The 12,511-nt window shown below is 56.7% G+C and overlaps 9 protein-coding genes across 9 annotated transcripts; 6 read left to right on the top strand and 3 right to left on the bottom strand.

The window, feature by feature from the left end:
• Positions 1-315: 315 nt before the first annotated feature.
• VTJ04DRAFT_8497 (uncharacterized protein) lies at positions 316-1,635 on the top strand (the record flags this gene model as incomplete). Its single annotated transcript, XM_069366940.1, has 6 exons — positions 316-376; positions 446-483; positions 576-617; positions 723-1,148; positions 1,223-1,477; positions 1,546-1,635. 6 exons carry the CDS (start codon positions 316-318, stop codon positions 1,633-1,635), a joined length of 912 nt encoding a protein of 303 aa, XP_069215319.1.
• A 180-nt stretch (positions 1,636-1,815) lies between these two features.
• Positions 1,816-2,157, top strand: VTJ04DRAFT_8496 (uncharacterized protein; the record flags this gene model as incomplete). Its single annotated transcript, XM_069366939.1, has 1 exon — positions 1,816-2,157. The coding sequence occupies one exon, from the start codon at positions 1,816-1,818 to the stop codon at positions 2,155-2,157; it is 342 nt and encodes a 113-aa protein (XP_069215318.1).
• Positions 2,158-2,626: 469 nt separating this feature from the next.
• Positions 2,627-4,880, bottom strand: VTJ04DRAFT_8495 (uncharacterized protein; the record flags this gene model as incomplete). Its single annotated transcript, XM_069366938.1, has 4 exons — positions 2,627-3,784; positions 3,842-4,621; positions 4,696-4,758; positions 4,872-4,880. 4 exons carry the CDS (start codon positions 4,878-4,880, stop codon positions 2,627-2,629), a joined length of 2,010 nt encoding a protein of 669 aa, XP_069215317.1.
• An 807-nt stretch (positions 4,881-5,687) lies between these two features.
• On the top strand, positions 5,688-7,291 carry VTJ04DRAFT_8494 (uncharacterized protein; the record flags this gene model as incomplete). The annotated part of the gene is made up of 4 exons (XM_069366937.1): positions 5,688-5,945; positions 6,068-6,242; positions 6,307-7,133; positions 7,196-7,291. The coding sequence occupies 4 exons, from the start codon at positions 5,688-5,690 to the stop codon at positions 7,289-7,291; spliced, it is 1,356 nt and encodes a 451-aa protein (XP_069215316.1).
• A 5-nt stretch (positions 7,292-7,296) lies between these two features.
• VTJ04DRAFT_8493 (uncharacterized protein) lies at positions 7,297-7,721 on the bottom strand (the record flags this gene model as incomplete). Its single annotated transcript, XM_069366936.1, has 3 exons — positions 7,297-7,446; positions 7,490-7,567; positions 7,710-7,721. The coding sequence occupies 3 exons, from the start codon at positions 7,719-7,721 to the stop codon at positions 7,297-7,299; spliced, it is 240 nt and encodes a 79-aa protein (XP_069215315.1).
• A 203-nt stretch (positions 7,722-7,924) lies between these two features.
• Positions 7,925-8,582, top strand: VTJ04DRAFT_8492 (uncharacterized protein; the record flags this gene model as incomplete). The annotated part of the gene is made up of 3 exons (XM_069366935.1): positions 7,925-7,956; positions 8,239-8,353; positions 8,502-8,582. 3 exons carry the CDS (start codon positions 7,925-7,927, stop codon positions 8,580-8,582), a joined length of 228 nt encoding a protein of 75 aa, XP_069215314.1.
• An 8-nt stretch (positions 8,583-8,590) lies between these two features.
• VTJ04DRAFT_8491 (uncharacterized protein) lies at positions 8,591-9,266 on the bottom strand (the record flags this gene model as incomplete). Its single annotated transcript, XM_069366934.1, has 2 exons — positions 8,591-8,924; positions 9,253-9,266. The coding sequence occupies 2 exons, from the start codon at positions 9,264-9,266 to the stop codon at positions 8,591-8,593; spliced, it is 348 nt and encodes a 115-aa protein (XP_069215313.1).
• Positions 9,267-9,432: 166 nt separating this feature from the next.
• Positions 9,433-11,946, top strand: VTJ04DRAFT_8490 (uncharacterized protein; the record flags this gene model as incomplete). The annotated part of the gene is made up of 5 exons (XM_069366933.1): positions 9,433-9,562; positions 9,642-9,709; positions 9,775-10,134; positions 10,200-10,661; positions 10,723-11,946. The coding sequence occupies 5 exons, from the start codon at positions 9,433-9,435 to the stop codon at positions 11,944-11,946; spliced, it is 2,244 nt and encodes a 747-aa protein (XP_069215312.1).
• A 95-nt stretch (positions 11,947-12,041) lies between these two features.
• On the top strand, positions 12,042-12,506 carry VTJ04DRAFT_8489 (uncharacterized protein; the record flags this gene model as incomplete). The annotated part of the gene is made up of 2 exons (XM_069366931.1): positions 12,042-12,081; positions 12,241-12,506. The coding sequence occupies 2 exons, from the start codon at positions 12,042-12,044 to the stop codon at positions 12,504-12,506; spliced, it is 306 nt and encodes a 101-aa protein (XP_069215311.1).
• Positions 12,507-12,511: the final 5 nt, after the last annotated feature.

Raw genomic sequence — 12,511 nt, 5'->3', positions numbered from 1 at the left:
TTATCAGCCCCGCCGATTGCGCGAGTCGCGCCGGACCGGAGGCAGTTTCGACGTCGCGGGCTAGCGGGCGCTCCAGAAATTTTTTGGTGGGTCCCGGCGGCACCTTGTCCCGAGAATAAGTCGGACCTGCCCGTACACGGCCCGTTTCCCTTCTTTTTTACCTCAAAAAATCACACCCCTCGTTGCCTCTTGAGCCCGTCGGTCCCGTCATTTTTGTGGTCGCTGCGGTCGTTTTCTGGGCAGAAGTTCTTTTGCTGTGTTGCCTGTCTCTTCAATTCTTAGCGAAAAACAAAACTATTACCCCAAACCGTCACAATGGCCCCCATCGCTGTTGGGAAGGAGAAGGAGTCGAACCTGGCCAGGCTGCTTGGGTCCGGTATGTCACGCTCTATGAATTGACTCTGCCAGTGTCCAATGGCTTAGGTATTGACTTCATATGTCCTAGGCTCCGCCGGTATCGCCGAACTGGCTATCTTCCATCCCGTGCGTTCGCTCGAGGCGCTGTCTGAGAACCAGCGCTCCGGATGTGATAGAGGGGAACGAACCCCGGGGCTGACGAGACTGCCATCGGACAGGTTGACACCATTGCGAAGCGTCTGATGAGCAATGAGGGCAAGGTGCGCAAAAAACTTTCTTTTTCATGAACCAATGCGCCGGCACGGAGTAAAGAGAGAACAAGACTGACAGACTTGCGCCCACCCCGGCGCTTTGCGACACAATAGGTCAACAGCCTGTCCAAGCTCAACACCGTCATTTTCAAGGACAAGGCGAGCGCGCCCCTCGTGCGCAAGTTCGTCTCCCTTTTCCCCGGCCTCGGGTACGCCGCCGGCTACAAGGTCCTGCAGCGGATATACAAGTACGGCGGCCAGCCCGTCGTGCGCGACTACCTCACCACCCACTACAGCAAAGACTTCGAGAAGGCCTTTGGCAAGAAGACCGGCAAGGCCATCCTCCACTCGACGGCCGGCAGCTTGATCGGCATCGGCGAGATCATCCTGCTCCCCCTGGACGTTCTCAAGATCAAGCGCCAGACCAACCCCGAGGCCTTCCGTGGCCGTGGTATCTTCAAGATCATTCGTGATGAGGGCTTCGGTCTGTACCGGGGTTGGGGCTGGACGGCGGCGCGGAACGCCCCTGGCTCGTTCGCGGTATGTTACCCTTGACTAAAGAACCAGCGCCCCTATCTTGTCAAAGACACCATCAACTAACGTCCTCTCACCAGCTCTTCGGCGGTTCCGCCTTCGCCAAGGAGTTCCTCTTCAAGCTCCAAGACTACAACAAGGCCACGTGGGGCCAGAACTTTGTCGCCTCTATCGCCGGCGCCTCGGCCTCCCTCGTCGTCTCGGCGCCCCTCGACGTCATCAAGACCCGCATCCAGAACCGCAACTTTGAGAATCCCGAGAGCGGCTTCCGCATCCTGGCCAACATGGCCAAGAACGAGGGCCCGACGGCCTTCTTCAAGGGCTTGGTTCCCAAGGTGAGTTTTATCCAATCAAACCAGAGCTTGAGGTAGGGTAATAAGATGCTAACACACTCTCTCTTCAGCTCCTCATGACCGGCCCCAAGCTCGTCTTCTCCTTCTGGCTCGCCCAGACCCTCATCCCGGCCTTCGACACAGCCTTTGCTAGGAAATAAGCGCGCACCATCAACCCTCCGGATTGGGACTGCAGACGCAGACAGTGAGTGGGTAGCCGTCACCATACGGATTAACCCACAGATTTACGAAACATGAGGGGGAAAGCTCTCCCCTGATACCCATTCCCTGTACAAATACACACTCTCTACCCTACAACAAGGGGACCGCGGCGGTTTGAGATGGGATGGTCATCTTTTTCTTTTAGGCGTTGGAAGGGATCAAACGCAGACGCTGGTCTGCATAACAAGGCATCAACGTCAACCAACGAAACGAAACGGCCGACGGGCAACGACGGGGGCACAGTATTAGGTGGTTGGTGGGCAAGGCTGTGTTGGGGAGGGTGGGATATAGAAATTTGGCCGATCGTTGTGTGTATGCTTAGGTTTGCTTGTCTGCTTGCTTTTACGGGCAGGGCACATGAAGAGCGTCTTGCCTGGCTGACTTACGAGCGGATGACCGGTTTTTGCTTAGGAATGACGGGATTAGACGGGATGGGTGTTTGGCTGTACCTATATAGGTAATCGGCCGGTTGTTTTCTTGTAGACAGGAGATACCTATGGAAATGGACAAAAAGGACACGTCGCTGCTCTGATCACGATCATGATCACGATCATATCTTTGGCGTGGACGTGTATGATCGAAAATGCCCGTCTGTTTGGTGGCTCATTTGTATGATGTCTATGATGCAGTATCGAGTTGAAGTGTCTAGACCAGATAGATACTCATGCAAAGACAATTTGTTTGCGATGCCCAGGGACCTATGATCCCGAGTCCTCATGAAGCTGACAATCACCTATGTCTCTGTCCTCGAACAAGACACCCTCCAGCCTGAGAAAACGCCTTCCAAACGCCACCCAAAGGAACCCAACCATACTTTGTTGTTTCCCGCCCAATTACGCCGTTAATGCAATGACTGTCTTTGTATATTTCACACGTTCGCCATGGCAAACGAAATGTAGATAATCACCCCCTCCATGACCCAGTTCCTCCTCAAAAATCCCTGAGGACAGAGACAAGATCATCCAACTTCATCATCTGCGCAAACAATTTCCGCTCACAGTCCAAATACCGCGAGTACCTCTCATAGTACTCCTTGCGCATTCTGTCCTTCTCGCGGCCGCGGACGTCGGTGCGCTTCGTCGTGTCGAGGACGTCGCGCTCCTTGTGCCGGAGCGCGTCCAGCACCTGCATGCAGTGCACCATGGTTGTGTAGCTATTGGCCAGCATGTGGTTCAAGGACCGCTCGACGTCGCAGAACCAAAGGAAGAAGGACTTCTTGACGTCCGCCTTGAGGTCGCGCGGCACTTCCTGGACCGACACGAACCCGGCCGACTGCATCTCGAGCATCTTCTGCTGGAGCTCCGGCTTGCGCATGAGCGCCACGTTGGGCAGCGCCTTCTCCTCCAGCTTGCCCTTGGCCCGGAGAATGCGCACGAGCCGGAGCCCCTGCCGTCCGCACTTGCGCTCAATCACCGTGTCCAGCTCGGCCTCGCGTAGCGACCGCATTAGCGGTTCAAAATCGACTGTCCATTCCTCCGGCCCGCAGTGTCGCACGAATCGTTGTGTGCTTTCGGCCAGCAGGAGCAGGTGCTGGCGGAGCTGCGTCGGTCTATCCATTCGTCGTTCTTTGACAGCAGGTCCGGCAAATTTGACTCGGGTGCCGTTCGTCCCATTGACTCCGTTCGTGCCGTTCGCCACAGGTTTGTAATCAACGTCGTCTTCGGACTCTTCGCTCGATTCGTCATCCTCCTCATCCTCGTCGGCACTGGCGTCGCCCTCAACTTCGGCTTCCTCCAGGGGGCTCTTCTTGGCTGGCGGGTAGGGCTCGATCTTCTCGGCCAGGGTCCGGGAAATCTGTCCTCTCTCTGCCTTTCCTATGCCGAGGGAGAGATCGACTGATGTCTTGAGGTTGTCCAGGATCTGTTCTGTCGTGACAACAAAAGGCTTGTCGCTGTCATTCTTATCGTCGGAGGCGTCGCCCAGACCGTCTTGACGGCAGCGTGGCAAGTCCTTTGTGAGAAGCTTCAACAGGACACCATAGACATATGCCGTGGTCTCTCCGTACATATCGGTGGCGAACTGGACCAAGCGGCGGTTGCGCAGATCGACCAGGCATTTCTCGTAGTTGATCCGGATGACTTGCCTCGGCTAGGGAGAGTTAGCACTGTATCCCTTGAAAGCCGATATTTTGTTTTTTTCACTCACATCCAACATGGGGTCTAGGTCTTCGTCATGGTTCCCGTTGGTGACCGCCATACTGAGGCCCTCCAGGACCTTTCGCCGCTTGGCGCCACTGCTGTTCTGTTCCAGCTTGCGCTTGAGCGACTTGGACTCTGCCCTGACTTTGGCGAGACCCTCGGCGATCTTCTCTTGGACTTCGATTTTCGCCTTGTTCCCCTTGACGCCGTTGGGGAAGTATTTGTCCATCACCTCCTTCTCGACAATTTTCTGCACATCTTGGGGACTTTCGAAGGTTTTCGGATGCACCACCTCGATCAGGTCGGCCTCGATCAAACGGCAGATGATGGAATTGAGGTGCGCGGTGCTCTTCACCACAAGTCCGCCCTTGTTTGTCGACGACCCATCGCCATTGACCCCGTTCGTGTCGCCACCGAGGTCGTCAATCTCCCAGCTCTCCACACCCTCCTTGCTGGCATGTTCAATCTTTTCTTGGTAGGCGGCAACCAGGTCCGATATCCTCGTTTGGCCTGAGAGCAACAGACTCTGCACCACGTCCTTCGCAGGAGCACCGAACGACGTGTCGACCATCTCGAGGATCTTTCCGGTGCGAATTAGATTGTATGCATTTTCGGGGTTTGCTTCATAAAACGCAAACTCGGAACCGGGGTCGACGTGGTAGTAGAGGAGGTTATGCTGGTGCAGGACGGCCAGGCCATGGCGAATTTGACGGGGCGTCATGGACGTGTACTGGGCAAGTTGAGGAACGGTCGAGCGGCCCTTGGTGAGGAGCATGGCGAAGATCCTCTGCGACGCCGTGTCAGTCGCGGCATGATGACTCAACAACGAGACCATCCTGGATGGAAGGGGCAGCAGCATACCGAAGGGAGCTCGCCATGGAGCTCATCAATGAGCAGAGCGCACAGCTCTGCCAATGGCTTGGTCTGGAATCATGTCAGCTTGATTTTGCTGCGACGGACTGAGATGGGGGGAGGTCTTGCGCGCGCCGCGACATGCGACACGAAGATTCCAATGGGATGGTGGAGGAATGACGTACAACTAACATGATGGAAGACGGATGGAAAAGTGGTGGACTGGACGATGGGTAGCGTCTAGAGATCCTCTCACTATCTCTAGAGCTGCAAGAATTGCTACCGCAGAGTCATTGAAAAGGGAGTGGTTGATGATTTGAGGTGAAGCGACCAAAAGACTATGGTGGGGGACTGGAGATGAACGCTCTGATAATTTTCCCAAGTTCCTTCGGTTGCAGGTCGCAGAGTCACAACGGGCTGGAGAAGCGCGGCGAAAAAATGGAGGCGGCTGCCGCGGGGCATTTCTGGGCAAGGTCTGGCCAATCAGGGAGAATATTTCACTGCTGACACAGATCCAGGGTGTGCTAAGCGGACTGTGTCTCTGTCCCTCCACAACTGGGTCAAGCTTGGATCGCAGACAACCTGGAAACTTGGAACCTGGGAACATGAGAATAAACTCACGTAAACCCTTGGAGAATATTGTGAAGTCGAATGCCAGTTACTAGATGCATTTCTTTGTTTGTATGGACTGTGCTCTGAGGTCCGCTCAAGAGACTTGCTGCCATGCCCGCAAATGCCAAGACCATCTCAGACCTCTGAGGCTGGCGTCACACTTGGCCCGAGTGGGAAGCCGGCACTGTCCCTCTAGCGAAACTTTCCCGTACCGTACGGTACCGGACCTCGCCCCGGGCCCGGCAGCCCAATTTTTCCGTCATACCGGGACCCCCCCAGGGAATTTTCGGAACACTGCTAAGGTCGAGAAAGAGCTCCCTCATCCCAGCGGTGCGCTGCCGCAACACCAAACACAACAGAGTCAATTGACGACCAACGGCCCCTCCACCATGATCTGCAGACCGGCTCTGTCGAGGGGCAGCCAGCTGGCCCTCCGCCGCCAGGGTGTGCAGAAGCTCGCTCAGCGCGGGTTTGCTGCCGCTGCGTCGCCGAAAACCTCGTACGAGCCGACCACCATCGCTGGCGTCAAGGTCGCCGCCCGGGACGACAATGGGCCGACCACCCGCCTCGCCGTCGTCGCGAAGGCCGGCACCCGCTACGAGCTCCTCCCGGGTCTGACCGTCGGGTTGGAGGAGTATGCCTTCAAGGCACGTATATTGATGCTACTTTTTTGTTGCCCGGATTTTGCCCAAGCCCGCATTGGATGGGGTCATTGGCGTTTTTGGGCGCATCAGCACACCAGATGAGCTAATTTGCTTCCTGCCCGCAGAACACCAACAAGCGCTCCGCTCTCCGCATCACCCGTGAGGCCGAGCTTCTCGGCGGCCAATTGCTGGCCTACCACACCCGGGAAGCCCTTGTGCTTCAGGCAAACTTCCTCCGCGAGGACCTCCCCTACTTCACCGAGCTCCTGGCCGAGGTGCTCTCCGAGACGCGCTACACCAGTACGTCGCCTGCCCCTTTGCAACCATTGCCGGCCCCGAGAGGCAGCATGCTCACCCCTGACAGCCCACGAGTACCATGAGGAGGTCGAGAACGTCATCCACCTCAAGCAGGCTAAGGTCGACGCCGCCGCTGTTGCCCTCGATGCCGCCCACTCTGCTGCCTTCCACACCGGCCTTGGTGCTCCCCTCTATCCGACGCCCAACACCCCGATCTCGTCGTACCTGAACGAGCACAACGTTGCCGCTTTCGCCTCGCTCGCCTACACCAAGGCCAACATTGCCGTCGTCGCCGATGGTGCCAGCGAGGCCGGGCTGTCCAAGTGGATCGAGCCTTTCTTCGAGTCGGTTCCCGCCAAGTCCGAGCACGCCCTGCCCAGCTCTCCGTCCAAGTACTACGGCGGCGAGCAGCGCATTGCCAGCCCTGGCAAGAATTCGCTCGTCATTGCCTTCCCGGGTGCCGCCTTCAACGCCAACCAGCCCGAGACCGCCGTCCTTGTTGCCCTGCTCGGCGGCCAGTCCAACGTCAAGTGGGCTCCTGGCTTCTCCCTGCTGTCCAAGGCCACCGCCCCTGGAGCCACCGCGAAGGCTACCAACTACGCTTACTCGGATGCCGGTCTGCTTGCCATCCAGATCAACGGCCCTGCTGGTGCTGTCCGCCAAACCGCTGAGGAGGCCGTTAAGGCCCTCAAGGGCGTGGCTGAGGGCGGTGTCTCGCAGGAGGACCTGACCAAGGCGATTGCCCAGGCCAAGTTTGCCGTTCTCTCGGGTACTGATGGCAGCGGTGCCGGCATCGTCCCGACCGGCACCAGCCTCATTCACGGCTCGTCGATCATCAACGCCGCTGAGGCCGTCAAGGCCATTCAGGGCGTGACCGCTGACAAGGTCAAGGCTGTAAGTTCCGACCTCCCGAATCACGCATGCGGAAACAGAACTAACAAGTGCTCCTCCAACAGACGGCCAAGACACTATTACAGGGCAAGGCGTCGGTGGCGGCGGTGGGTGATCTCCACGTGCTGCCGTTCGCCGCGGACCTGGGCCTCAATGTATAGACAGCTTAGGGAGAGGTGAAGAGAAAGAGAGAACGAGGTGTGGTAGTCTGGGAGGGAGGGGTCAAGGAGCAATAAAAAACTGTACCAACAGCCCTCGGCCGTCGTGTGTATACAGGACACGCGGCTCCATCCACCACATTGTGCATATAGTGATTCTAGACCTAAACTCACTTTCCTATGTCTGTGACAAAAACACACACTGAAAAGAGAAAGGTTTAGAGGATGGAGGTGGGCGGGATGAAGTGGATGTGAGGGCGGCCGGAGCTGGGTGGTTAGCTTAAAGTGTCCCGAAATAAGTATAGTCACGGATTGGTGGTTTTGTGGTTTATGTTAATGGCCTCGCCATTTGTGATATTGGAGTTGAAAGGGTATTCCTCAACTCGATGCCCAGCACTATGTAAAATTGATGTTCACGAACCGGTTGGTACATGTATGTCCAGACCTGAGCCGCCAAGTGCCCTGATGTGGTCACGTGACACATGCATTGCGGAGCATCTCGGCTTCGGAGCGAGCGTTTTCTTGACCCAGCGACATCGAACTCCCGTCTCTTCCTCCACAACCCCAGCAGTCGACGACCGCGCAAGCGACAACCACCTCTATTTCACCGTCCCTCGCTGCCGAAAATCGCCCAAGATGACGTTCGCGTGGAAAGCCGCCGGCCTTACGTGAGTCAATTGCCCTTTACTTTTCGTCTACGGCAGGAATTTTCGGTGGAGTCTGAGTGGGCATGGTGAGGACGGGGATTTCGATGAAGAGGGAGGAGGAGGAAAACAAGCTTGCTGCAAGTTGGCCCAACTTGTGCAACGGAAGGAAACTGGAGGAAGGGAAGGAATTGGAGGTTCTGGGAGGGGTTGAAGGAAGGAGGGAAAAGAGGAAGACAAGAGGCAACGGAGTCTTTCCACCAGAAGAAGAAGAAGAGACGGGCTAACTCGAGGCACTTCCCACAGCTACAACCGCTACCTCGCCGTCGCCGCTCGCGCCGTGCGCCGCAGCCTGAAGGAGGAGAAGAGGCTCCAGGCTGAGCGCCGGGGTCAGCAGGACCTTCGCTTCGCCAAGTGGACCGTACGTACAACCATTCCCAGACGTTTTTACACCTTCTCCCTTCCGGACGACCCGAAGCACCTTTGCGAGGGATTCGCGGTCGTAGGAATGGCAGAAACACACACGCAATCTGGAGAGGGGAACCAGCAGCTAACTGTCGCACGCACAGAACGGCAAGCAGGGCGAAGTCCGGAACCTGGCCGAGGCCAACGCCCAGGCCGCTGTTGAGAACGCTGGTGGCAGCGCTTAAACAAATATTCACGCCAGCAGAGGAGGATGGATGGATTGGCAAGCGATGGTTTGAGCAGGGGATGAGGGACCGAGGTTGGGACGGGGGTGTGTAACATCAAAGGCACGAAAAACCAGGAAAGAGGGCGGACATGTCCCGTCTCTCCATGGCCTGAGGACGACAATCAAAAAATTTACTCCTCTCGGCAGTGCAATGGCGGCTGAGCGTCGTTGCGGGCTGCCGTTGTTGTTTCCAGCGTCTTGCGTGAGCGAGGGTTCTGTATCATATCCCGGGAGAAACCCAGATACTGAGAAATGGAGTTTCTGCGATGTTGACCTCGGGCTGGCACTACCGCTCAGCTGACTTGGACGAAGATAGATTGCTGAATCAAGGCATGGAAAATGGATATGAGTAAAAGCAGGGAGAGAATGGTCCTCACTCAGAGGGTGAGGATGACGAGAACAGACACAACCTCGTAGATGGACCAGAAACACTTGGACCTGAATGACTTCCTTTCCGTTGACAACCTCCAGGTTTTGTGGATGATTCCAGCCTCCGAGTCATTGGTAAATGCAAATAGCAACCTGCTGGAAACTTGAGTCTTGAGAAAGGAAGTGAGTCTAATGTTCCCGTCCCATGACAGCGGGACGGGTTGACCAGAAAAAAAAGTGGGGTCCTGTATTTGGCTCACGACGGCCCGGACATGTGCAACGCGGGGCATTTTCGAGCTTGCGAGCTTACGAGGAGGTGCTTCACGACGCGACGAGGGGCAACCTCCAAAACCAGGGGCCACTACTCAGAAACACCGCCACTACCACCTTATTCCAACGGGCATCTCATATTCATAATCCAACTCACTCCTCAAAGGCCCATGGATTATTACAACCCCAGCTCAGGGCCGGCCTTCAGTGCCTTTGAACCCGAACCCCCACCACCAGTCATCTCCAGCGAAGGAATCATCACAGAAGATATTACTCAGAGGTTTCGATCTGCCGCCGCCAGTATGTGATGATGCATCCGATTTTCATATATGCTACAGTGCAGCTCAATGACTGACCACCACTCATTCGGCCGCCACAGCTCTCGAACCCGGTGAACTCGTCAAGGATGGCTACTTCAGTCTGTTTGAGTCCGTCGGGGCTCTCGAGGTTAGTTTTCCATCGGGGCACTTTCCCCTATTTTCTCCAGTCCTTCGGCTCACTCCTATTCTCAGATCATGGACCCCAAGATGGACAGCGGGTGTCTGGCCCCTGGTGAAAGTTTGTATGAGGACTACGACGTGAACCGTCCACTCCTCCCTACCGAGGTGATCGGCATCATCGACCAGCTGCTCTGTTTTGAAGTGGCATGGCATCTCGGCTACCCGCTGTCCCAAACCCTCTTCACGAGCGTCTACATCGAGAAGATGGTACAGCCGGCCCCGCAAACCATCGAGGAGGCCGATTTCATCAAGGACCGCCCCGCCGGGTCACCACGGGACCCCATGCACGCTGCGCTCCGGGCGTACTGTCTTGGCTTGCTCAAGGCGTGCCACTATGTCAACGAGCAGGTCAAGCAGGAGCATTCGTACGAGGTACACCGCATCAATCGACGTTCTTGTCACGCAGCAGGTACTGATATTGGGGACTCTACCGCTAGGAAGAAGACTTCGTCACTAACACGTACAGCCGCTCGCTGCTCGAGAACCTGGAGCGATGCGTCATCCGTGACGAGATCACGGCTGCCGGGAATGTCATTCGCGACATGAAAGACCAGCTGACGGACCCGGTGGCAAAAGCCTTGTGTTTGCGCCTCGAGTTGAGGACGGCCTTTCTCAACGCCATCGAGCTGGCAGAACTCCGATGCGCCCCGGATTCTTTGAGCGTGCCATGGTACCAGATGCAGGGAATCTGGGAATCTATCAAGGACACCCGGAGCCTCGGAACCCCGGTGCCCGATGCCTTCAGCGCAAAGATACAGCGCAGGCTCGCGAGTACTATGCCCCCGCGGCCGATCGTGCAGCCGACGCCTGAGGAGGCATACCGGCATTTCAAGAGAATGATTGAGGATGGCATTCGCGTTGTCAACGTCCTGAAGTATTCCGACCCTCAGAGCCTCTTGGTGAGAGACATTCTCTGTCTTTGGAGTGGAATGAATGACCTAGGTGCTGACAGGGTAGTAGAACTTCGTCATGACCTTCCAGGCGCAAAAGCCACAGCCCTTAGTTTACATCCGCTCGCTATTGCAAAGCTTCCTCATCCACGACATGGTGGTCCTCGGCAGTCACAGCATCCGGCAACTTCTTGACGACGACTTTTCCATCGTCTCTCTCGGGAAGAGCATCCTCCTGGACCCAACCATTGACGAAATCGAGGCGCCGCAGCACCCCTTATTCGTCGTTTCGCAACAGATGGAACTCTTCCGCCAGCGCGCGGCGCAATCATACCTCGACATCTTCCGAACCTTCTGCCAGAACCGGTGCCGCGTGCGGCGGACCATGTTCCACGCGCTCCTCGATTGGGAGTCCATGCAGATGGACGCCCAAGAAGTCGACCGCACCCTCCAGCTCCAAACCAAGGAGAAACCCCTCATCTACCCGGCCGGAGAAAACGGCGTAGAAAGCTACTCCCTCCCCCTCTCCTCCTGGACCTACTACTACAAAGTCCGCATGATGGAATGGACCGTGCAGCTCGGCTTCGAGCTCGAAATCTACCACCCGGACGAGCTCGCCGGCATGTACTGGTACCTCAGCTACCTCTCGCGCACCCGCGCCGCCCACGTCGAACGCATGCGTTTCTTCTCCTCCCGCCGCGCCGAATCCTACTCCACAAGTCCGACCCAACACACCCCTCCCCACGCCCACCTTCACACCCCCTTCCTCACCCTCGCCGCCCTCGAAGCCTCCTACACCTCCTCCCTCGCCGACGCCCTCTCCTGGCTCTACGCCGCCCTGCTGCGCACCAGCCTCCTCCGCCCGCCACCCCGCCCTTACAGCTCCGACGCACTGCGCTACTACCACGTGCGCATGAAACCGTTCGCGGGAGTCGGACTGCCCGAGTTGCCTTCCTACGAGGCGTTCGCGCGCGTGGTTGCCCAGCGCGGGACGGGCACGGTTGAACTTATAGAACGGGCGGCGCGCGCGGCGGGGGAGGCGAGGCAGCGCTTGGAGGCGATGGGGCGGTTGGGAGAGCGGGAGGCGTTCGCGGTGGGGTGTTATGAGTGGTGGGTGAAAGGTGTTAAAGATGCGACGAGGGCGGCGATTGCGGTGGTGGTGGCGGCGACGACGTTGAGGAAGGTTATTAGGGAGGACGGCGCGGTTACAGGAAGTGTGGAGGTGGAGGTACCCAAGCCGGAGAAGGGGTACCATGAGTGGTGGATTGTGCCGAGGGTGGTGGTTAAGGGGTAGATGAGGATAGGCGAAGGTAATTCTTGAGCTTGGGAATAGACTATGTGGTTACCTAGGTACCTGACCTGGGGGAGGAGGCTACAATCGGAGCAACTATGAAAGACACAGTAATTCAAAAGAAAGGGGAGGTAATATGTAAGACTGAAACGGGCAGTAAAGTGAATAAACAAAAGAAATATGTTTTCTTGATTTTCTGCCACCCACTACGGGGTATATAGAGTCTATGCAAATATCCTGCCCTGTCCTGCCCCCACCGTTTCTCTTGCTGTGCCTTACATGTAAGTAATGGTACAGATAGATACCTTCTCCATCGCCACGCTTATGATCCCGTAACTAGCATCTTCAAACTGTGCTCGGGATGCGCTCATGCCGCGCTTCTTTGGACAATAAACCGCCCATCAACAACACATTCCCGACGTCCCGATTATCAAACAGCAGCCAAGACGAGACCACCTGTCCCGTGGCGTATATACATATCTTTCCTCCATCCCCGTTCACATGCTTCTAACGGATCATCTATCATCTCGCGCGGCGTTGCCCATGTACCCATCCAGACTTGAGCGTA

Source organism: Mycothermus thermophilus (assembly GCF_041956435.1).
Source record: "Mycothermus thermophilus strain CBS 625.91 unplaced genomic scaffold VTJ04scaffold_6, whole genome shotgun sequence".
NCBI classification, from domain to species: domain Eukaryota; kingdom Fungi; phylum Ascomycota; class Sordariomycetes; order Sordariales; family Chaetomiaceae; genus Mycothermus; species Mycothermus thermophilus.
This window is presented reverse-complemented; position numbering and strand designations above follow the sequence as displayed.